The sequence below is a fragment of the Ambystoma mexicanum genome, chromosome 2q (genome assembly GCF_040938575.1).
Source record: "Ambystoma mexicanum isolate Mex_15411 chromosome 2q, UKY_AmexF1_1, whole genome shotgun sequence".
NCBI lineage: Eukaryota > Metazoa > Chordata > Amphibia > Caudata > Ambystomatidae > Ambystoma > Ambystoma mexicanum.
The window spans coordinates 52,581,591-52,604,301 of NC_090924.1; the positions used below are offsets into that span (position 1 = coordinate 52,581,591).

The 22,711-nt window shown below is 53.4% G+C and overlaps 1 protein-coding gene across 2 annotated transcripts in view; it reads left to right on the forward strand.

The window, feature by feature from the left end:
- The window catches only part of MGRN1 (mahogunin ring finger 1), a 1,054,550-nt gene that overhangs the window by 42,599 nt on the left and 989,240 nt on the right, over positions 1 to 22,711 (forward strand). For both annotated transcript variants that reach the window (XM_069646807.1, XM_069646806.1), the window contains exon 2: positions 17,598 to 17,691. In XM_069646807.1, coding sequence (XP_069502908.1) covers positions 17,604 to 17,691 — 88 coding nt within the window. In that variant the 5' untranslated portion in view covers positions 17,598 to 17,603. The remainder of the gene's footprint in view (positions 1 to 17,597; positions 17,692 to 22,711) is intronic.

Consider the following 22,711-nt stretch of genomic DNA (forward strand, 5'->3'; position numbering starts at 1 on the left):
ATCTGGCAGGGATAAAAAACACCATCGCCGACTCACTCAGCAGGGAGCTGCGCTCGTGCCACGAGTGGGAACTACGACAGGATCTAGTGGACCGCCTCTTCCGACGGTGGGGCACACCCGAGATCGATCTGTTCGCGACGGCGACGAACTCCAAGTGCCGGAGGTTCGCCAGCAGGTTTCCCCAGCCGAGGAGCATGGGCGATGCTTTCTCGTTCCCCTGGGAGGGCCTGTTCCTATACGCGTTCCCTCCATTGCCATTGCTGATCCAGCTCATCAACCAGCTCAAGAGGTCCCGCTGCAGGATGATCCTCGTCGCACCTGCGTGGCCGAGGCAGATATGGTTCCCGGACCTTCTGGATTTGTCAGCGTCCCCGTCAATCAAGCTGCCAGTGGACGCGGATCTGCTCTCCAGGGAAGGAGGCGCCATCCTCCATCACGAACCGAAGTCGCTGAACTTGCAGGCCTGGCTCCTGCAGCGTTAGATTTTTGGAGGATACGACATACCGGCCGACTGCAGAGAGGTTCTTGCAAAGGCCAGGGCGTCCTCAACTCTTAAATGCTACGGACACAAATGGAAGAGGTTCTCTGTCTGGTGCCACGCACAGAAGATTAACCCTCTGCGGATTACGGCTCCCCAAGTACTGCAGTACCTACTGACGCTGGCCAAAGCTGGACTGGCGCACGCGTCCCATCAAGATTCATCTTGCTGCGATCTCCCGATACACCAGAACCACAGGGCGGACGTCCTTGTGGTCTCATCGTCTGGTGAAAGAGTTCATGAAGGGACTGTTCAGATCGTTCCCGCCGGTGAAGGCTCCGGCCCCGGCGTGGGAGCTCAATGTGGTGCTGACCAAGCTCATGGGACCTCCGTTCGAGCCTCTGCACTCGGCCCCGTTGAAGTTCTTGTCGTGGAAAACAGCGTTTCTTGTGGCCATCACCTCCGCACGACGGGTGGGAGAGATCCAGGCCCTTTCCTGCAAGGTCCCGTACTTTACTTTTCACGACACAATGGTAGTGCTCAGGACGCACCCCTCCTTCATGCCCAAGGTGCCGTCGGACTTCCACCTCAACGAACCCTTGGTGTTGCATGTTTTCTTCCCGTCGCCTTCGTCGCCGGCTGAGAGGACTTTGCACTCGCTGGATGTGGCTAGAGCACTGAAGTTCTACGTGGACCGCACGAAGGGTTTTCGGAAGACGTCACAACTCTTTGTGAACTTTGTACCTGTCAATCAGGGCAAGGCTCTCTCGTAGGCTTCCATTTCCAGTTGGCTCTCCGGCTGTATCATGTACTGTCATCGGTTGGCAAACCGACCCCTGCCTGGCCGTCCGAGAGCCTATTCCACCAGAGCGATCGCAGCTACCACGGCGTTCCTATCTGGTGTGCCCTTGCTGGACATCTGCAGGGCTGCTACGTGGAGGTCGACGCACACCTTCACAAAATTCTACTGCGTCGATCGGGATTCCAGGGAGGAGTCCAGGGTCGGCCAAGCAGTGCTGCGCAACCTGTTTGCCTAAGGTGAGCCTGGTGAGGAGGTAAGATTTGCTTAATGTTGAGTTTGATGTAATGCTTAATGTTGAGCCTTTGCCACCTCCCGTGGTTGTGCATGTGTGTACTGCTATGTATTCTTTATTCATGAGCATGTGAATCCATGCCAGACCCCATGCTGGAGAAGGAACAAGTTACTTACCTGTAACTGTTGTTCTCCAGCATGGGTCTGGCATGGATTCACATGCGAACCCTCCCGCCTACCCCTCTGCGGCTCTTCACTTGGTCATACTGCCACTTCACGTGCTACCAAATCTGAAGATGGCTGCCAGAGGCGGGGCTTAGGTAGAGGGCAGTAATTGGCTGTGGTCAGTATGACGCAGAGATCAGTGATTGGTTACTACTACGAAAGACAGATCAGAAACAAAACTGATACTGGTTTTTTCTTTACCGAGGATTCCCAGCCTGACGACGGGGAATATTCATGAGCATGTGAATCCATGCCAGACCCATGCTGGAGAACAACAGTTACAGGTAAGTAACTTGTTCCTCACACATGCACCTATTGGCCGAGGAGGCCCTTTTGCCCCTGTGATCTGGGGGCCATCGGTGACTAGTCCTCCCCTCTTGATCTGGGACGCTGCATTTTATCTTGTCATTTGAATCCTGTGTGTCTACGGTGCCCGGGGCGGTCCGGCGGTCCCCCCTTGGGTGCTCTGTCCGCTCTCCTGCCTAGCCCCGGAGCCCCGGCCGCCTGTTGGACCTAAACCCACCCCTCTCCGACACCATGACAAAGGGATCTGGTAAGAAACAATCCTCTATTAACATGTTCACAAAGACCCCGGTGGGTCCGGTGGCGGAGACGTCGGCACAGGAACCTTCCATCTCACCAACGTCGGAACCACCTGACTCCCAGAAAAGGATGGAATACATCCGGGAGGGGTTCACCACACTCCATCGCAAACTGGACGACATGAAAGACACAATATCCTCCATCAAGGCACATATGGAAAGAACTGACGGCCGGGATGCTGAAATCGAGACACGAGTGGGCACGGCCGAGGACGGCTTGGGTTCCCTCCGAGCGGAGGTCTCCACGCTCTCTGCCCATGTCGCTGAGGTGGAAAAGAAGGAGGACCTAGAGTCTCGCTCGAGACGTAACAACCTCCGCATCATCGGTGTACCGGAGGATGGTATACAGGAACCCATGGAGGACTACATAGAGGGCATGCTACTGCAACTGCTGGACTCCCCAAAACTCTCACTGCAGTTCGCAATTGAGAGAGCCCACCGTGCACTCAAGGCGAAGCCCAGACCTGGTGCACCACCACGGCCTATTATAGCCAGGGTCCTAAATTTCCGCGACCGTGATGCTCTCCTCAGGGCGGTGAGGGCCAAGGGAGACCTCCTTTTGGGCGCAGCCAGGATCCACCTATACCCGGACTTCTCAGTGGCGGTCCAGCGGGAGCGCAAAACCTTTCTGGCGGTGAAGAGGAGGCTGCGTGATCTACAGGTCAAATATGCCATGCCATATCCCGCAAAATTGAGAATTGAACATACAAACCGGGTGTACTTTTTCACGCTACCTGAGGAGGCCTCCAGGTTCATCGATGAACACTTCCCTGGCTGACCCGCATTTGTAACATTCATTGTTAATGTTTTGTTCCTTATCGCGTTTGTTCATGCACTGAGACATCGGTTCACCACAACATAGACTAACTGTTGAGCAGACGTTGCTGGGGTCAGTTTCAGAATTCATCTAGTATCATAACCTGCTCTCAACACGTGCTGTACCCGCAGAGCGTCATGGTCTGATAGAGACGCCATCCATCCCGACTTTGTCACATTTGCAGCATATATTGTTATTGTCTGTTTCGTCTCACTGTTGTTTGCAAACTGGCTTACTGACTTATCACAATATGGTCAAACTGTTGGATGTACGACGGTGGGGACCGCTCCCTGCCGGTGCATCTCAGCTGCCCACCACACGCGTCCTCCGCCCTTGGGGTTGCCCTGGGTTTCTGGGGGAGCCCTTTGGCCCCAATGCTGATTGCCTCTCAAACTGCACTCCTTTTAACGATATTTCTCCACCACTGTTATACTGGTTGACATGTTGATGTTGCATATGATCATCTCTCAGTGGGGGGGCCCTACTGGACAAAGTACTGCCATTAAGCCGATTGTGTCCTGCTGGGACCTCTTCCTGGCTCCTATGGAGTGTAATCAACAGTCTGTTGCTTGGCTGTCTGGTCTCATGCTGGGCCTCCTGACCCACTACCGGGCGCTATCCGGGACTATCCCCCCTCTCGGCGCTCCTCTATCATCATAACATCCCTTCAATGTCTGCGATTGAACCCGCACATTGTCTCGATTCAGTTGATTGAGAATCTATTTATTCCAATTTTGTTACATTCTTTCATTATTAGGCGACCGTGCCCTGCCCGCTCCTGGGGGATCCCCCAGGTGGCGCCTGATATCATCATCGGGCACCATGCTTATCTTAATATTGCCTCCTGGTTCGGAGCATCGCCGCCAGGCCGGTTCACAGCCCCCCAGGCGTTGATGCCATTGCTTTGGATTTGGTTGTTTGGTTATGGGGTTGTCATTCCTCTGTTTGGGGGATGGAAGTGGGAGGGGGTGAGGGGGAAGGGGTTTTATGTTATAAAATGCTTGGTATTCGCAGAGAAGGTAGAGTTCCGGGCACCATGGACCCGATGGATTTGCAGATCTCGCTTTACTATGCACCGTCCATGGGGGGGCACACATCCGCTCGCCCGCACTCCTCTATGGCTACCCCGGGGGGGGGGGGTTGAGTGAAGAAACTCTGACATTCATGAGCTGGAATGTGCAAGGGCTGGGGAACTACAAGAAAATTAGGTTACTACAGCTCCAGGCCGAACGACATGGAGCTAAAGTCCTGTTCCTGCAGGAGACGCATGCATGTACAGAGTATTGTGAAAGGTTTGCTAAAACATGGGGCCCTCAAGGTACTACACCACCTACTCCACCCAGAGCCGTGGGGTTATGACCCTTATTCACAGGAGCCTCAGATTCAACCCCATAGCCACGTTGATTGACCCCCCAGGGCAGAAAGGTTTTACTCCATGGTACCCTGCAAAACAAGGAGGTGGTCCTATTAAACATCTATGGTCCCAATATTGATGACCCCGAGTTCTATATACACCTCACGGCTCTCCTTGATAGTTTCCCGTTGTTACCAATTCTCTGGGGGGGGGCGATTTTAACACAATATTCGATGTAGACCTTGACAAATCCGGATCCAGACCCTGTCGACTTTCTAAAGCTGCTTACACCACACTTTCCTCTCTCCTCTGCTTGTCTCTGGTGGACGCATGGAGGCTCCTCTACCCCGACTCCCGCTCCTATTCCTTGGTACACGACTCCTATTCCCAGATCGACAGGTGGCTGGTGTCTGATATACTCATAAGGAATATATCCAGCTTAACGATCCTACCCAGGACTCTCTCGGACCACTCCCCGGTGACTGCCACCCTGTGTTGGGGCCCAGATCGCGACCGAACCAGACACTGGCGAATGAAACCACACTCCCTCCTCGACCCGGTCTTCAGCTCTGAGATGGAGTCGGCAATCGAGTTTTTCGAGATTAATACTAACTCAGTGTCTTCGCAGGCTACCCTCTGGGAGTCTTTCAAAGCTTATATTAGGGGCATTGCCCTTTCTAAGGAAAACGGTATCCTCAAAACTATTTGAAGCGAAATTGCCGAAAGCGAGGTGACGCTGTCCGCGTTGGAAGCTCAATGCACGCCTCACCAAACCCCTGAAATCCTTGTGTTAATCGGCACAGAGCTGGATACCTTCCGTGCGCTTGCGGACCGTAAACTGAGGTTCTTGGACAGCCCGGGACTCGCTAGGAAATACGGCGAGGGTGAGCGCCCAAGCCGTCTCCTGGCTAGACTCCTCTGCCGAGAGTTTGGCGCCCCTCCCATCCCCGGAAATGAGAGACCTGACGGGACTCTGGCCATTTCACCCCAGGATATCAATTCTGAATTCCTCTCCTTTTACGAATCTCTATATGCCCACGCGGACGGCGCCACCACATCAGAAATTGACACTTACCTTGATGAGCTCCCTCTCTCGGTCCTTTCCCCCGACACCATCGGATCCCTCGAGAATCCATTCACCCCTGAGGAGTTCTCGGAGGCTATAGGCTCCCTCTGTTCGGGCAAATCCCCAGGATCCGACGGTATCCCTGTCGAGTTCTACAAACACTTCAAATCACTTTTACTCCCTTGCTTAGTTGCCCTCTGGGAGGAGTCGGTGGAGGTGGGTCAGTTCCCCCCCTCGCTCCGTGAAGCCATCATAACCGTCCTACTAAAACCTGGCAAACCCCCCACTCAATGCGGCTCCTACCGTCCGCTCTCACTTGTCAATTGCGACGTCAAGATCTATGCTAAGTTACTTGCCTTACGACTTGCTCCTTACATGCCGCATATCGTTCACCCTGACCAGGCGGGATTCATTCCGGGACGCTCCACCTCCTTGAATCTGAGGCGCCTTTTCAACATTATAAGCAGGCTGAGCTCAGATCTCCACGCGGTGGCTGCGACACTTGACATGCAGAAAGCCTTTGACTTGGTCTCGTGGAGGTATCTCTGGCGGGTACTAGACAAATGCAAATTCGGCCCTACCTTCCTCTCCTGGGTCAGGCTACTCTACTCCAACCCTGTAGCCAGAGTCCACACTGAGGACCGTTGTCCCCCCCCCCCTCTTTCTTTTTTTTTAAAAACTTTGGTTTTATTAGCATTTTTAAAAACAAAACCAGACTTCCATATCGTGTCCTCAGTCTTTGAAGCAGTGCGACACGAGACCCGCATTGTATCAGGCTTGAGGCCGATGTCGCCCCGGGTCGTGGGAACCCCCCACTGGGTGTATACCTGTTTAGAGACGTTTGCGCCCCGGTCATCCGGGGGTGCAGACCCAACACTAGTGGACGTCCCATCCCCATGACTGCTGGACCCCATGCCAGTCCGCGAGGAACGAGCAAGAGTCATTATTCACCAGGGCAGTCAGTTTGTCCATCAAGAACATATTCTTGAGTTTCTTCATCCATTCGTCTTTGGAAGGCATTGCCGGACTCTTCCACCTCTGGGCCAGGGCCACTCTGCCCGCCCTTAGCATAGTTCCCACCATCCTTGGGTACCGGTACCGTTCCTCCTCCTCCGGCGGGAGGCCCAGCAGCATGGTCAGCAGGTTGAGAGGAAGAGAGTCCTCCGCTACCTCCGCTATCCAATCCTTCACGGATTCCCAGTAGGACTGCACTTTCGGGCATAGCTACCACATGTGGCCTCTGCTCCCTGCCTGGCCACAGCCCCTCGGGCAGTCTGGTGACACCCCTGTGAACATTTGCGAGAGTTTTTTCGGGTCCCTGTGCCACCCCTGCAGGATTTTGAAATTGTGTTCCATGTCTGAAGTAAAAAGATTGCTATGAAACAATATCCTAAAGATGCGGGCCCAGGCTTCCTTGGATATCTCCTCCCCCGCCAGATCGTCCCAGAACCCACGGAAACCTCTCCTAGCCTGAAGGTTAAGGGTGTTGAGGACTGTGTACATACGGGAAACCGCACCCTTTCTGGAAGTTGCCGAGTCGAGGAGCTTCTCGAAGGGAGTCAATTGTCTCCAAAGGTTTGGGCCCCATGCAGTGTTGCTGTGGATACCCTTAAGACGAAGGTATTCGAAGATGGAGAGGGACCCACCACTCAACCCATCCCTGAGGTCCTCATAACTCAGGAACTCGCCCTCTCTAAACAGTTGGCCCGCCCATTCCAAGCCCTCGTCGGACCAGCGCTGGGATTGGCTAAATCCTCTACTGCCCAATTTCAGAAGGGGCCCCTACAAGGTAGTCATGGGGGACGGCCAAGATGAAAGATGAGCCGTTCAAGGACACTCCCTCCAGATCTCCCAAAGAACGCCCAGGGTCGGGTGAGACAGTACTTGTTTCGGAATCAACTTGCGAGGAGTCCACAGGAGGTCTGGAACTTTGAGGGGGTGGACGTCCATGTCCTCCAAATACGACCAATATGTCTGCACGCCTTCCTTCATGTGTTCTAGGAGGACCCGTAGTTGTGCTGCGTGGTAGTATAACTGGGAGGTCGAAACCCCCCTCCTCCCTTGGAAGCGTCAGGGTGGCCCTACCAACCCTCGGGGTTCTCCCCTGCCAGAGAAGGTCTCGGACCCCTTTATGCAGGTCTATGAAGGTTTGGGCGGGTACCCGGGTGGGGAGGGCCGTGAAGAGATACAAGAGCCGGGGTAGCATATTCATTTTTACCGCCGTCATCCGGCCATACCAGGAGAGAATCATTTTTCCCCATCTCCTCAGGTCAGAGGTGATTTCAGATAGAATGGGCCCGTAATTGGAGGTACCCAGTTCCAATAAGTCCCTAGTGAGAAGGACGCCCAGGTATTGTACGTTGTCTTTGCTAACTGCTATCCCGTGGAATCTGGGCAAGGGGTCCAGTACCGGGTCCGCCAGGCGCATTGGCAGGAGAACAGACTTAGTCGTGTTAATCTTCAGGCCCGAGAACCGCCCGAAGGCGCTGAGCAGGCACAGAAAGGGTGGGGATCGAAGAGGCCGGGTCCACCAGATATGCCAGGATGTCGTCGGCGAACAGGGATAGCTTAAATTCCACCTCCCCCCTTCTAATACCCCTAATGTCTGGGTGGGATCTGACCGCTATGGCCAGGGCCTCCATTGTGAGGACTTAAAACAGGGGGGAGAGAGGGCAGCCCTGTCTAGTTCCCCGGGTAAGAGGAAAGGACTCTGACAGCAAGCCATTTACCTGGACCCGTGCAGTAGGGGCTCTATAGAGGGCGGCCACCCAACTCAAGATGTGCTTCCCAAAGCCCATTCGCCGGAGAAGGAGGGACATATATCTCCACTCAACTCTATCGAAAGCGTTTTCCGAGTCCAGTGACAGGACGCATGCATCAAGGTGCGAGTTTTGGGCAAAGTGTATTAGGTCTATTGTTTTGCGGATGTTATCCGACCCTTGTCTGCCCCTTATGAAACCCACCTGATCCCCGTGGACTAGCTTCTGCATTATCCCCTCCATCCGCCTACCCACCACCTTGGCCAGAATTGTGACATCGATATTAAGCAGGGATATTGGCCGGTAAGATGAGCATTCCCTCGGGTCCTTACCTTCCTTGGGTAGGACTACTATAATGGCTCCCATCATGGAGTCGGGGAGGGTATCCCCCTCCAAGACTGAGTTGAAAACCTTCGCCAGGTAGGGAGACGAGGATGAGCGAAACCTCTTGTAAAAATAAACCGAAAAGCCGTCTTCCTCCGGGGAGGTCCCCACCTTCATCCCACTAATCGCCTTCTCCACCTCTTCCTCGGTCACCCGACCCTCCAGCCCCTTGGCCAACTCTCGGGGAAGGGACGGTATCTGTATGGAGTCGAGAAACTCCTCGATCTGGGCATCACCCCCGTCGTATTCCGAGGTGTACAACGCCTCGTAATACTGGTGAAAAGCGGTACTTATGTGGAGGGTGTCATAACCTAGTGTTCCCCCACTGTCCCTCACTTCCTTCACCATCCTACTTCTTTGGACCTCCCTCAATTTCCAGTCCAGGATCCTATCCGCTCTGTCCCCCTTCTCGTAGTATCTTTGTTTGACCATTTGGAGGCTCCTCTCCGTTTTGTGAAGGAGCAGATCTTTTAATTGGAGCCTGTAATCCTCCAGAGTGGCCATGCGGTCCCGGTCCAAGGTCTGTACTGGGGACCCCCCTGGTTGGGGGCGTGCTATCTTTTCCCTCAGGATTCTCTCCTGGGTCTCCCTCTCCCTCTTCTGTCGAGAACCCAATTTGATGAGTACCCCTCTCAGGGTAGCCTTAAAGGCGTCCCAGAGGGTGTGCGTGCCCAACTCCCCATTATCGTTGAGCTTGAAGAACTCAGAAATGGCCTCCAAGATTGCCTGGGCGTGTACCTCGTCTCTCAATATGGCGTCGTTGCATCTCCACCGACCCCTACGTTCTCTACTCCAGTCCCCTGCCAAGGTGACCTTGACCAGATCGTGGTCTGACCAGGGTACGGGGTCTGTACTGTAACCAGCTGTGTGGGGACGTAATATCTCGTCCACAAGGATGTGGTCTATCCTGGAGAAGGCTTTGTGAGTGGATGAGTAGTACGAGAAAGAGGCCGTCCCCGTTCTGGGGGTGGGCATAGTGTCCACCAGGCCCAAGCCCTCATTCACCCTCTGAAAGCAGCGTGACACGGTTTCTTCTGCGGGCCTAGGGTTTATTGCACCCACCCGCTGTCTGTCTCTGGATGGGTCCAGGACCATGTTGAAGTCGCCTCCCACTATCAATGGGCCCTGGTCAAAAGTTTTCAGTCTTTCCCCCACTCCCTCCCAGAATTGGGCCTGTCCTTAGTTTGGAGCATAAATTGCAGCCAGGGTTATAGGAGCGCCCTGGTCTCTGATGATGGAGTCTTTCTCGAAACCCAAGTCTTTAGCCAGGAGGATTGCGACCCCTCTTTTCTTTCCTTTGTGGGAAGCGTGGAACATCTCCTCTATACCGCCCCGTGCATCTTGGGCTCCCTAACCCTTGCACAGTGCGTCTCCTGTACAAAGAGTAGGTCCAGCTTGGCCCTCAACTCTCTGCTTATTAGGGATCTTTTCGTGGGGGTGTTGAGGCCCCGCACGTTCAGGGTCCCGACCCCCAGGGCTGGTCGGTCGTCAGCCATGATCATTGTCTCCTTCCCTCTTGGTCACCGGTGTCGCGCGGTCGTTCCCTCCTTGCTTTCCAGGTTTCCCTGCATGAACTCTTTTAAAACATTTCCCCAACTTGCCCCCCAGCTCTTTCCCTACCCCAAAGACCCCAACTTGTGTACGAACCCCCACCCCCCTCCCTGGCGTCCAGCCATGTAGTCCCTCCATTCCTGGATACCTGGCTGGACCACCAGCCGGTTCCCGTCAGCCAGGTGTAGATAAAGCACACTAACGTGAGCCCCCCCCCCCCAATTCAACCCCCCTCCCGCGCACCCCCGTTCGGGTATTGCTTGTGGAGGAACCGGAACTATTACCCCCCCTCCCGATTGACTGGGCCCGAATCATGGGCGGTCGGGGCTACCCCCTCCGCCCCATGGGTGACCGCATCCCCGGACCAGGATGGAGTTTCACACTGCACCCGTGGTTGCGGCCCCCCCCCCCCACCCCCCGGCTCCCCCTATACTTGCAAATAGAGATATTGCAGCAATCGAAGCGTCCCCATAGTCCTCCTGTTGTTTAGATCCGCTGATTCTCATGGAGTCGCTGTTATCATCCCTCCGATTCGGCTCGGTCTTCCTCCATAGGGGCCGGTGGTGTATTCAATTTCTTGAACTTCCTAGCGCCGGTTTTCCTCCTTCTGGAGTCGGGCTGCCTAGCGCATCCGGGCCAACTGGGCCTCTCCTGGGGGCGGGATCACCCACGTAGTCTTGGATAGCCCCCTTAATCTCCTCTTCCGTTACCAGCGTTGTGCGTTTGCCAGAGTATTCGAAAGACAGGGAGAAAGGATATCCCCATCTATAACAAACGCCTTTCTCGTTCAGCAGTTGTCAGGGGGCGGCACATCCTTCGTTTTGCTAGAGTGTAGGCTGAGAGATCTTGGAATATAGAGATTTGGGTGCCGTTATAAGTTATTGCCCCTGCCTTCCTTGCCGCCTCCTGAACTTTGGCTTTGTCGGTGTAGTAGTGGAAGCGAGCCAGGACCGTTCTGGGGCTCCCCGACCTTCCCCCGGCTCTGTGCACCCGATCAAACATGAGTTCCGTTGTCATTTCATCAGCGAACAAGAGGGTGATGATGTCTCTCACCACTCTGGTCAGCTCTCTCTTCGTTTCGCCCTCCGTTTCCGGAATCCCAAAGAACCTTAGATTGTTCCGTCTCTCCCGTCTCTCCCTATTTTCATAGTCGTCCATTAGCCTGGCTCTCTCCTCGTCCCTCTTTTCCAGAGCCACGAGCCGTGTACCGAGTTGGACCTCCAGGGATGTAGAGGACGAATGATAGTTTTCCACTTGTAGGACTCTGTCCTCGATTTTATCTACTCTCTGGTTTAACTTCTCGAACTTCTGGGCGATATCCAATCTCATTTCTCTGATCTCGTGGAGGATGGAGGCGAAGCCTCTTTCCATTGTCATTACAGGTTGGTTAGCGGGCTCTGGGTGGGCCATGGTTCTGGGGCGAGGTGGGACCTTGGTAGCAACCTCCGTCTCTCGAAAGCGAAACGTTTGTAGGGTCTTCTTCCAGCTCATAGGGTGTGCTGGTTTCCCACTCTGGGGATCGCTGCGGTCCGAGGAGGTCCCGTGTCGCCCCCGGGTCGGACCGTTTAGCGTCGCTCCGGTGATGTTTATGGGCGATGGGTCATCCCCTGCCAGGGGTGAAGCAGTCCACCAGGCGGGCACACGCCCTGCCCACCGGGGACGGGGGCCTCTCACCTGGGTCGCTAACCACCTGCGGGCGTAGGGTGGGCCGCGCGCCCGCTGAGGTCAGGGACACCAAAGGCGCTCCTCTATTCGCTAAGAGCCCGAGGGGTCCTCCAACAATCTATGGGGGCGCACTGCTCCCCAGCTGCGCGGTCCATCTCGATTTGGTTGGCCCTTGTGGGTGTGTTCCGCTATCCCGGGGACGTGCCAGTGTGCGTTGCTCGGGTGGGGCTTGCGGGATCCGGCTTCAACTCCCAATGGGGATGGGATAGGCCCCCCAGGCGGGCACACGCCCCACCGGCCACTGGCGGGGGCCTCTCACCTGTGCCGTAGAGTTGCTGTCGTCTCCTCGAGGGTATCTCCCCCGTGGTCCTCTGCTGCGCTGCCGGGCCCCGCCGTGTCCACGGTGCACTATCATGGATCAGGATGGGATCCTGGTCGGGGCCGTTCACCCCTTGTGTGCCTCTGGGGCAATCCTGTGTGCTGGGTAGCCCTGTATGAGGTGGCTGTGTCAGTAGTCTCAGCCCCCGTGGCGTTGCGGTGCTGTGGGGTTCCTCTCCTGGGCCTTCTCCTGCGGGGTCCAGCCCCCGACGTTGATTTCCTCTTTCCCCCCCGGGCCGCCGTACAGTGGGACTCGGGGCCGGGCCGGAGGGATGGCAGGTCCTTCTGTTCGTGGTCCGGTGGGGGGAGGGCACTTCTCCCCCAGCACTCGCCTCTCACCCCCGGGATCGGGGGGGGCCCGGACCGACCCCGCCGCCCTCCCGGCGCGGAGGCCCCCTCCGGCTCCGGAGACGCCGAGCGCGGCGCCCCCGAGCTCCGGGTCTTATGTGTTCCTCTCCTCTGGGGACTCGGGGCCGAGCCGGAGGGACAGCCGGTTCTTCTATGTGTGGTCAGGGGGGGGGTGCCGCCGGTCCCCCTCCCGGGAGCCTCCCTCCACCGACACTCGCCTCTCACCCCCGGGGCCAGTGGGGTCGCGGTCCGCCACCGCGGCCTTCTCGATGTGGAGGCCTTCTCTGCCTCTGGAGCCGCCGAGCGCGGCATCCGTGGAGTCGCGCTCCTTCGCCTCCCGAACTCCGGTTCCACTTGGAGTTAGGAGCCCGTTCCTTCGGGCGGGGGGCATCACGGGGGGTTTAGTCGCTCCGGCCTTGTGGTATGTTCGTTCGGGAGGCCTCGGGGGGCTCAATCCCCAAAATAGGCCCAGCCTCGGCGGGAACATGGCAGTCAGGCAGCCATTGCCTGTGCGCCCCCTGGTGGCCTCCGTTCACCCCTCTTTCATATAGCTAGGGGCACTAGGCAGGGCTGTCCCTTTTCTCCTTTAATTTTCGCTCTGGCAATGGAGCCATTTGCGGACATGCTTTGCCAACGCCATGCACATAGAGGCCTGCGTACCGCCGGATCCTCGGATATAGTCTCCCTATATGCGGATGACGCTCTCCTCTTCATCCGCTCCCCTGAAATTAATCTGGCCCCAATCCTTGAGGATATTGTTCTCTTTGGTCGAATCTCTGGTTGTCAGGAATGGCACTCTGTCAAGAGTGGCACAGGGTACCCAAGTAGGGTTTGGGTGGCTGTGCTGAGGTAAGGTAGCAGATAAGCACACACAGCAGGAAGTTCAACAAGAAAGAAGAGTAGGAAACAGTAGCTGTGAGCCAAAAGGGGCAAAAGATACAAAGGTACAAACAAACTGGATTCCCTCTTGGGGTGTATGCTGAAATGGGAAAGAGTGTTCCACGAACCTTAGGAAACTCCAGCCTTCTGCACAGATTGCTATAACAGAGGCCCACGCTGTATGCTCATGGCTGGGAACAATAGCAGTGGGTGTCTGTAACACTGAAAACGCGACAAAGGAAGGGGCAGAGGTTGCCTGCCGGAAACCAACAGGCAAGCTCTGTACAAAGGGATTACATAAAACGCATGAGAAGACAAGAACAGAAATATCCACCGAAAAGGAAGTCAATGAGCAATCTAGCAGAAGGAAATGAAGGAAAGGCAGTTAGACTGAAATAGATAACCTAAGGTGGAGTACAGAGGACTCAAGGAAGAGAACAAGGAGCAGCAGTCAGGAAAACAGAAGGCTGCAAAGTAGGAAGCAGGTCTGCAGTCAAGAGTGGCACTAGGTGCAGGCAAACTATATTGGACTGTGGAGGACTGTAGTAGGCTGAAAGGCAGGGAGTCCAGAAGAACAGGACAGAGAGAGATGAGTAATAGGCGACAGACAGAGAGCCCAAAAGAATAGGGCCGCTAGGTAGGGAGCCCAGAGGAGCAGGGCTGTAGGCAGCGAAAAGGTGCAGGCTGCAAGGTAGGGAGCCCAGGGAAAAAGGGCTTGGAGACAGCAGAAGGTTGCAAGCTGCACGGTAGGGAGCCCAGAGGACAAGGGCTGTAGGCAGCCGGAGTGAGGCAGGCTGCAGGGCAGGGAGCCCAGAGGACAAGGACGGTAGGCAGCCGGAGTGAGGCAGGCTGCAGGGCAGGGAGCCCAGAGGACAAGGATTGTAGGCAGCCGGAGGGAGGCAGGCTGCAAGGCGGGCAGCAGAGGACTAGGACTGTAGGCAGCCGGAGTGAAGCAGGCTGCAGAGCGGGGAGCCCAGAGGACAAGGACGGTAGGCAGCCGGAGTGAGGCAGGCTGCAGGGCAGGTAGCCCAGAGGACAAGGATTGTAGGCAGCCGGAGTGAGGCAGGCTGCAAGGCGGGCTGCAGAGGACTAGGACTGTAGGCAGCCGGAGTGAGATAGGATGCAGGGCAGGGAGCCCAAAGGACAAGGACTGTAGGCAGCCGGAGTGAGGCAGGCTGCAGGGCAAGGAGCCCAGAGGAGCAGGGCAGCAAGGAGTGAGCCCAGAGGAGCAGGGCCGCTGACTGTAGAGGGCTGCAGAGGACTGTAATAGGCTGTAAGGCAGGAAGCCCAGAGGACAAGGGCTGTAGGTAGAAGGCAGCGGAGCGTGATCGGCTGCAAGGCAGGGAGCCCGGAAAGGGCACTGGAACAAAACAGGATAATGCAGCAACAGGAACAGCATACAAAGTAAAGGGTCAAGGGAAACAGGAGCGGGGAGACTCAAGATGCAAGACACTGTGCTCCTGCAGGCAGCTGCTTATATACAGCCCTGCCCTGTTCTGAGGCAGGCTAATTGACAGCACCTGTAGCAGCACACCTGAAGACAATCTGCCTCCTCCCTCTCTGGTCCTGAGCAGGTGGAAGCAGCACTGGCCGCTAGGGCTTCTGGGGATTGTGGTCCCAATAACGATGAATGAGAATAGCCAGGGATTGAGGACTGCAGCCAGGTGCATTATGGTAAATGTTAATTGAATAAAATAAGAAAGAACCAAAGTTGAGCAAATGGAAATAAAAGACCAAGGCGTGAAAAGGAGTTGTTCAAGGAGTATTAGGAAGATAAATGAGTACCAAGTAGTCCATGATGGTTGCCAATGCGTGCGCCATCGGCGCGGGCATGATACTGGTCTCATAGTGAACTGCTCTAAATCCACCCTTTTTCCGTTCACTCCCAAAACACTCCCCCGCACTCCCCCTCCCCCTCCCCCCCTCCTGACATCCTGGGATTCACATGGGCCCAGTCTGTCTTCACTTATCTAGGCATAGTAGTGTCACTTCATGCAGCACGGGTCTTTGAGGGGAATTATCAAAAATACCTCACAAACCTCACGGTAAAGATACAGGGTTGGAACAAACTTCCGATCTCATTGGCTTGTAGGATAGGGATACTGAAGATGGGGGTGCTGCCCCAACTCTTGTATAGATTTGCCAATGTTCCACAGTGGGCGGGCATCGGGTTCTTCCGGGCACTGACTCGTACCCTTAATACCTTCCTCTGGCATTCGGGCGCAGTCCGCCTTAAGCTTGGGACTCTTGCTGCCCCGATGGCGACTGGAGGCTTCGGAGCACCTGACTTCTCCTCAAGTACTGGCTGGCAGCACAACTCCAATACACTGCATATTGGTTTAACATATCAGACCCCCCACCCCACGTCAGGCTGGAAATGCTAACGGTCAGCGACCGAGAGAGCTGTTCCCTGGTGTTCGCGCCCATGCCAGTGGTATCGGATTCACTGGACCCGGTTACTTGCACATCACTGGCCTTATCCAAAACGTGGCAAACATTGGGTATCACCCATCCCTTTCACGGTAACCTACCAATTTGGAATTTTCTCCCAGAGGTCCCACAAGTCCCCCCCTCGATTGTTCACCGATGGGCTGAGGCGGGATACGAATTACTCTGCGACATATTCGTACAGGGTAATTTCATAGAATGGCCTGACCTCCCGCCGTCCCCGAGGCGGAGACCGTCCGTTTGGCTTCAGTATTCATCCCTCCGAAAGGTCCTCAAACAGAAATACCCGAGCTTTCCGGCACTGCCACCTGATGAGCCTGCAATCACTGAGCTGTCCTCACCCTCTCCCATGAGGGGCAAAATTTCCAGGCTGTACGCCTTGGTGCAGACCGGATTGCTCCCCGCATTCTCCAAACTAAAACACACCTGGGAGGTTGACCTCGGACTGGAAATGACAGATGATCGTTGGGCCCATGTGTGCACGTATCCATGGGGTCTCCTTCAACTCCTGGTTCAAATTGATCCAATTTAAATTACTACACAAGTACCATTACACCCCGACCAGGCTGCATCGTATCTCAAACGACTTCTCCCCTAGATGCCCCAAATGTGGCTGCGATGACGCTGACTATACCCACATGATCTGGGCTTGTACCCGTCTCACTCAATTCTGGACCGCAGTATGCTCTACCGTGTCAGCTATCCTTGAACACTCTATCACCTCATCCCCAATGAAGTGCCTATTTCATGACTTCCCAGAGCTCCACCGTGATTCCCGGAAACTGGCTGGCCTCTGTATGCTACTAGCAGTGCATGCAATCCTACTTTGCTGGCTCCGGCCTAACTCTCCTACTCGCGCACAGTGGCTCAGGGCAGTTACATGGGCCTCTTACACCGAAGAATCCTGGGCGATACAACAGCCCACCCACTCCAGACTTACAGATATTTGGTTAAAGTTTCGCTCATTTATGTCTCCTTCTGACACCGATTTGGATCCTGCATCTCCAGCCCTCCCCTCTCGCTCCTCCCTTTCTAGTTTTTGAATTGTCTTCCTCTTAGTCCTGCACCTACCTTCGATGTAACCCCCATGTGCATAAGATGATTTTTGTACCCACTCTATGTATCTGCAATGCCTACGTTGTTTTGATTGTATATGCCCTGTGTGTTACTCACCTGTACCTGTGCTACCAAGCTGAATAAATAAGTTAAAAAAAAAAAAGAATAATGTCCTCAGCATGTCCGAATCCTCCTTCCAACCCGCCTCAGATGTCATTGCTTAATCCAGGAAGTAACAGAAAATAACCCTCTGCTGTTCTGCAACAGGTCCAAGTGGAAATATCACACAACAACCAAAACATACGCTACTAAACCTTGGATTAATCAAGGGTTTAGAAATGTCTATTTACGTCGGTATTGAGTGTGACCTTTGATGGGGATATAACCATGCACAAAGCAAATAACTAAATGCTATCCCAGTGGACTGAAAAACTGTTAAGTGTGTGACTCTTTCAACAATTAGACTTATTCTATTCACTTGGGCTTGTACAATTGATGCATTTACTTGTATGTCTTTCTAAACTTTATTGACTTGATTTTCCTTTGCTTTTCAGGACACCATGGGGTCTGTTCTGAGTCGCAGAATTGCCGGAGTAGAGGATATCGATATTCAGGCAAACTCTGCCTACAGATATCCTCCAAAGTCAGGTAAGGGCCACTCCACGTGTCGGATAAGCAGCATTCCACAGACGACTCCCTTGAGTATTGTATTCCTTACAAGGTTCGACATTGCTGGGACCCGACAGCTATTTAGCACCTGGTTCTACCCTTGGAGAACCTGGTTAGCTCAAAATTAACTTTTACTGCAGCTACGTTTGGCTGCCTAGGCCAACCGTTGCCTTACAAATATTCATATATGACATTCATGTTTGAGAATATAAATAAAGAAGAATTTTAAACGCATTTAAATACAATGGATCATACATAATGGCCATCAATTTTAAGTGTACATCTCATGTGTAAGTTTGATTTGCAGTGCACTTTGTACTCGCTCCTGGTTCCCCAGTGGTAGCTCCTGCCTACTGGGTGTTGCCTGGCACCCAGGAGCTGCCTTTAGCTCCTGCTCATCAAATCTTAATTTCAAACCCTGCCGTACAAACCTGCTTTCTCATGGGGATAACATGAGTTCAGAGATTGGTTGGCATGTAGCACAACTCTCAGTGTTGAATATTATGAACTCAAAGTTAGGGTGATATACATATGTTGGGGGGGAGGTGATCCTAGGCAAACTCTTGGTTGCTCCAAGGATCAGAATGGCGGCTGGAAGAAATGTAGCTCTTGCTTGTAGTATGGAAGAGCATGATTGGCTTCACACAAATTGCTACTTACGGCTACATGTTGATTCCTTGGGCCAACTGGTACCCTACAAACATACCTCTGTTAAATTAATTCCCTGTTTTGAGGAATTTGTGTAAAGGTGCGCCAGGAAAACTTTTGAGACCTGTGAAGCATAATTGGGCATTTATAGCGTAATGGACAAACGCCTTAATTTGTACTCTTATGTTGATGTGAGTCTTGTGGTATGTGATGCAGAAGTTGCTTGTTTTTTAGAGGTAGCAACTGCTCCCTGTGTGTTTACTAACATAAAATGGGTATCCATACAGGGTTTTATGAAATGTAGATGACACAGACAAATGATCAAAACACGAAACAATCCCACCCCTATAAAGCTAACCCAGAGATCAAGGCAAACCTCTAAACAGAAATGCGTTATCTTTACTTTAAAAACTATTTTTAAAATAGGTAATTGTTTTCTCACTGTCCCTAGTGTCCAGGGTAGAACGACCAGGAAAGCAAAGCAGAACCCAGAAAACCCTTTTTTCCAGGGTCCACTATTTCATTCTCATGTCTACTTTAGTCTTATTTAGTTACTAAATAGAATCAAGCCTGTCTTCACCCATTTTCTACGGCACGTGTCGTGGTTCAATAATGTAAAAGCAGATGATTCGGTCTTGATGATTCGATGCAGCGAGTCTGTCTTGAATGCAAGAAAGCAGCGAGTGGCTTCCAACTCATGGCTCCAGTGAGTTCTGTGGGAAGCTTAATGTAACTAATCGTGGCTTGCAGCACAGACGATGGGGAAGTCGGTTTGTCTGCAGCTTGATGACAGTTCAATGTTGGCTCAAATCAGGAAATGCTGGGTTGTAAAACCAAATAACAACGGGGGTCCTGGTAGTCCCTCTGCCAGAAATTAGTCCTGGTTATTAGAGCTTTACCCAGAGTCTTTAGCTCATTATCTTTCAAAGAGGAGAAATATCCAAAACATATAATTTTTTTGTCCTGCCATGGGGCAGTCCAGCACCGAAATGCTAGGCAATTCTCCTCTAAACAAGAGTACCAACAGCAACCCCAGACTTGTGTTTCGAATGGATTGTGTCCTCCAACATATTCCTCATCTTTGACATGTAGTGGCCAGCTTCGGCTGCTTTAGAAATTTTTCGGCAGTGAGCGCCCTGCGTCAATGGCGTCGAGTCGATGTCCCTCGCAGGCCTCCGTCGAGGGTGACATCATTGGATGTTATAAGTAGCACGCACAGTGCCCGTTGCCTCAGTTCAGGTTTTTCCGCAAACGTGTTTGCTTCGTGAAACTTGGCGCGCCTCGTACTTCTAGTATTTGCTATTGAAGATTATCGATAGGTCTTCGTCTTCCACTCCGACGACACCTCGGTCCAGAGTCAAGAAATGCCAGGACTGCGGCTCCAAGATGTCCATCACCGAACCCACATCTGCCTGTGGTGCCTCGGCGAGGACCATGACACAGATACGTGTTCCAAGTTTCAGTCGATGACTGGAAAAGCCTTGCGGGAACGTAAGGGGAAACTCAAGGTAGGCAAGGTGTCCAAGCCCCATAAGTCCTGACCTGTTGGGCCTTCGACCGATGAGTTGAGAGCCGACTCTCCTCGGAGGAAGAAGGGCAATCGTTCAAGGTACAGGAGTGGTTCCCGCCACTCGTCGTCCGAGTCGAAGCGCTCGAGGAGGGGGCACCACCGGTCGCCTTCCTTGTCTTCAGGCGACAGCCCCGAGAGCGTGAGTTGCCCGTCCAAAAGATCGATGCTGGCAGAATGGGAAGCTTTCCGTGTGGTGATGCTTAAGATTTTTGAAAAGCAGGGCAAGGCCCCGTCCGCGCCTTCTGTTAAAGCCGGCAGGGAAGGTCTCGACCGGAGACTTGCACGGCGTTGAGCCCGAGTAAACGGCATGATCCTCATCAGGAGCCTTCGAGGCCTCGTCCAGACAAGGTATTTAAGGATCGATTGAGGCGTGAAGAGAGGTTAGGTCTTCGACACCATTGAAACCTTCTAAACCCTTGATGCCCTCAAAGCCGTTGATGCCATCAACCCCACGTCAGTCGATAGTGCCTATCGGTTCCTCCACCCCGGTGAGACCCTCAATGCCTTTGACGCCGTTGTTGACGTCGACGGCGCCGTCTGGGATAATTGTGCCGGTGCAGACCCTGGTGACGACAGAACCTCCAAAGAAGGCGGTGTCTAAGTCAAAGTCAACGCCTTTGAAGCATCTGGCTGTTATACCTGAGAAAAGGTTTACTCCTCTACCAAAAAGGATTTCTTTAAGTCCCTCACTTTCATTTTTGAGGAGGAGGAACATTCTGATGAGGATGAGGCTCCTTTTGGTCTTCAGTTTGGAACCCCTAATGTGCCTGAATGCCTAATTTCGGAGGAGAGGATAGAGGATCTATGTGATACCTTGCATAATGCAAGTGGTATAGACATTTCACCTGAGCTGGAGTTCGGCAAACCAGACCCCGGGGAGCATACCAACTCCTCTTACAGGTGACTTATGTCAAGAGTTGAGTATTTGGGCTGGTCTAGACCTCCTGTGCATTATGATCAGGATGATCTCACAGAAATTTTGGATCAGGGTCCGCCTACAGATCCAGTGTTGCCATTTCATGTGGCTCTGCAAAAAAGGGTGGCCAGAAATTGGGAAAATATCGCCCCCTCCAGTAGCAACCCCGGCTACCTGTCAATTCGCCCCACTCCTGAGAGTCTGGTGATCCAGGCAGCCACGGCTACCTCAAAACAGGCAGGGTACCCTACCATCCCTCCTGATAGGGACGATAAGCGTGTGTATGGATGGGCGCGCAGGGTATTTTCAGCTGATAGTATGGCGTCGAAATCAACCAACTCCACTTGTGCCTTGGCAACATTTTCGTACACTCTGTGGGAGTGCATATCTATGGAAGTACAGCATTTTCACGAAGGGAAAGTAAGGGACGACTTCCTGGCTATTAAGGACGGCAAGGAAGCCATGTGTGAATCCCTTCAGTCATGGTTGGATTCTGCAGATAGCATCAGCAGGTCCATGGCTACGAGCACCATGATACGCAGGTTTGCGTGGTTACGGAAGTCAGGTTTTGCACTGGATGTGCAGGCTAGACTCCTGAACATGCCATTGGACGGGTCTCATCTTTTTGGCAGCAAGGCTGAGGAGAGCCTTGAGAAGTTGCAGACCTGTAAAGCAGCCGCCAAATCTTTACGCACTGCTGTTCGGCAACCTCAGCCTTTTCGTCCTAGCGAACAGCAGTGGAGGGGTAGATCTTTTCGCTACTACTCCTCATTTGGGCGACAAGAACGGCCAGTCAAAGGGGCCAACGTAAGTTTCCTCGTGGTGGACCAGGAAGAGGTGCCAAGCCCGCTCAAGCAGCAGCCTCTTTGCCATCAGACTCTGCAACAGCCACTTCAAAACAGCTCTGAGGCCTTGTCACAGCTCACCAGTGAGGGGCAGGTTCTCTCAGTATCTAAAAAAGAATGGTGAGACATTACTTCAGATGCTTGGGCTCTGGAAACAATAGCCCACGGTTACTGCCTCACACCAATCCACCGGGGAATCGCTCTTTGAGGATTCAGATCCGCTCCTTGTGGAGGAAATATTGACCCTGCTTAAGAAAGGCGCTATAGAACCAGTGCCTGTGGCGGAGAGGAACAAGGTTTAGTATTCCCAATATTTTTTGATTCCCAAAAAGCACGGGGGACTGAGACCCATTTTGGACTTGAGAAATTTGAACAAGTTCCTCAGGAAAGACAAATTCAAGATGGTCAGTCTTTCTCAGATCCTTGAGGCCCTCCAACTTCAGGATGATTGGTTGGTGTCATTGGACCTTCAGGATGTTTATTTTCATCTGCCAATCCATCTCAAGCACAGGAAATACGTGAGGTTCGCCGTTTGCGGTTCGCACTATCAGTTTCAAGTCCTGCCATTTGGAATGACCTCCGCCCCGAGGGTATTCACCAAACTGATGGTGGTAGTTGCACCGCATCTCAGGAGAGGGAGGATTCATGTCTACCCCTATCTGGACGACTGGCTGATCAGGGTGCGTTCTCCCGAACAAGCCTTGGATCATTGCACCGTTACCTGCCACTCCTTTCACAGACTGGGGTTCTCCCTCAATTTCAAGAAGTCCCATATAACACCTTCCCAATGGCTCCAGTACACCGGGTAAGTGCTTGCCACCCAGGGTGAGGGCTCAAGACATTGGCCAGATGATAACCAAGTTTCAGAGTGCCCAGAGTCTTCCGGCCTTCGAATTCCTGAGGTTGCTCAGCCTCATGGTATCCTGCATTTTTCTGGTGCCAGAGGTCCATCAGAGAATGAGATCCCTTCAATGAGCTCTCAGGACACAATGGTCTGTTACGCTCACCGGTCTCTGCGGG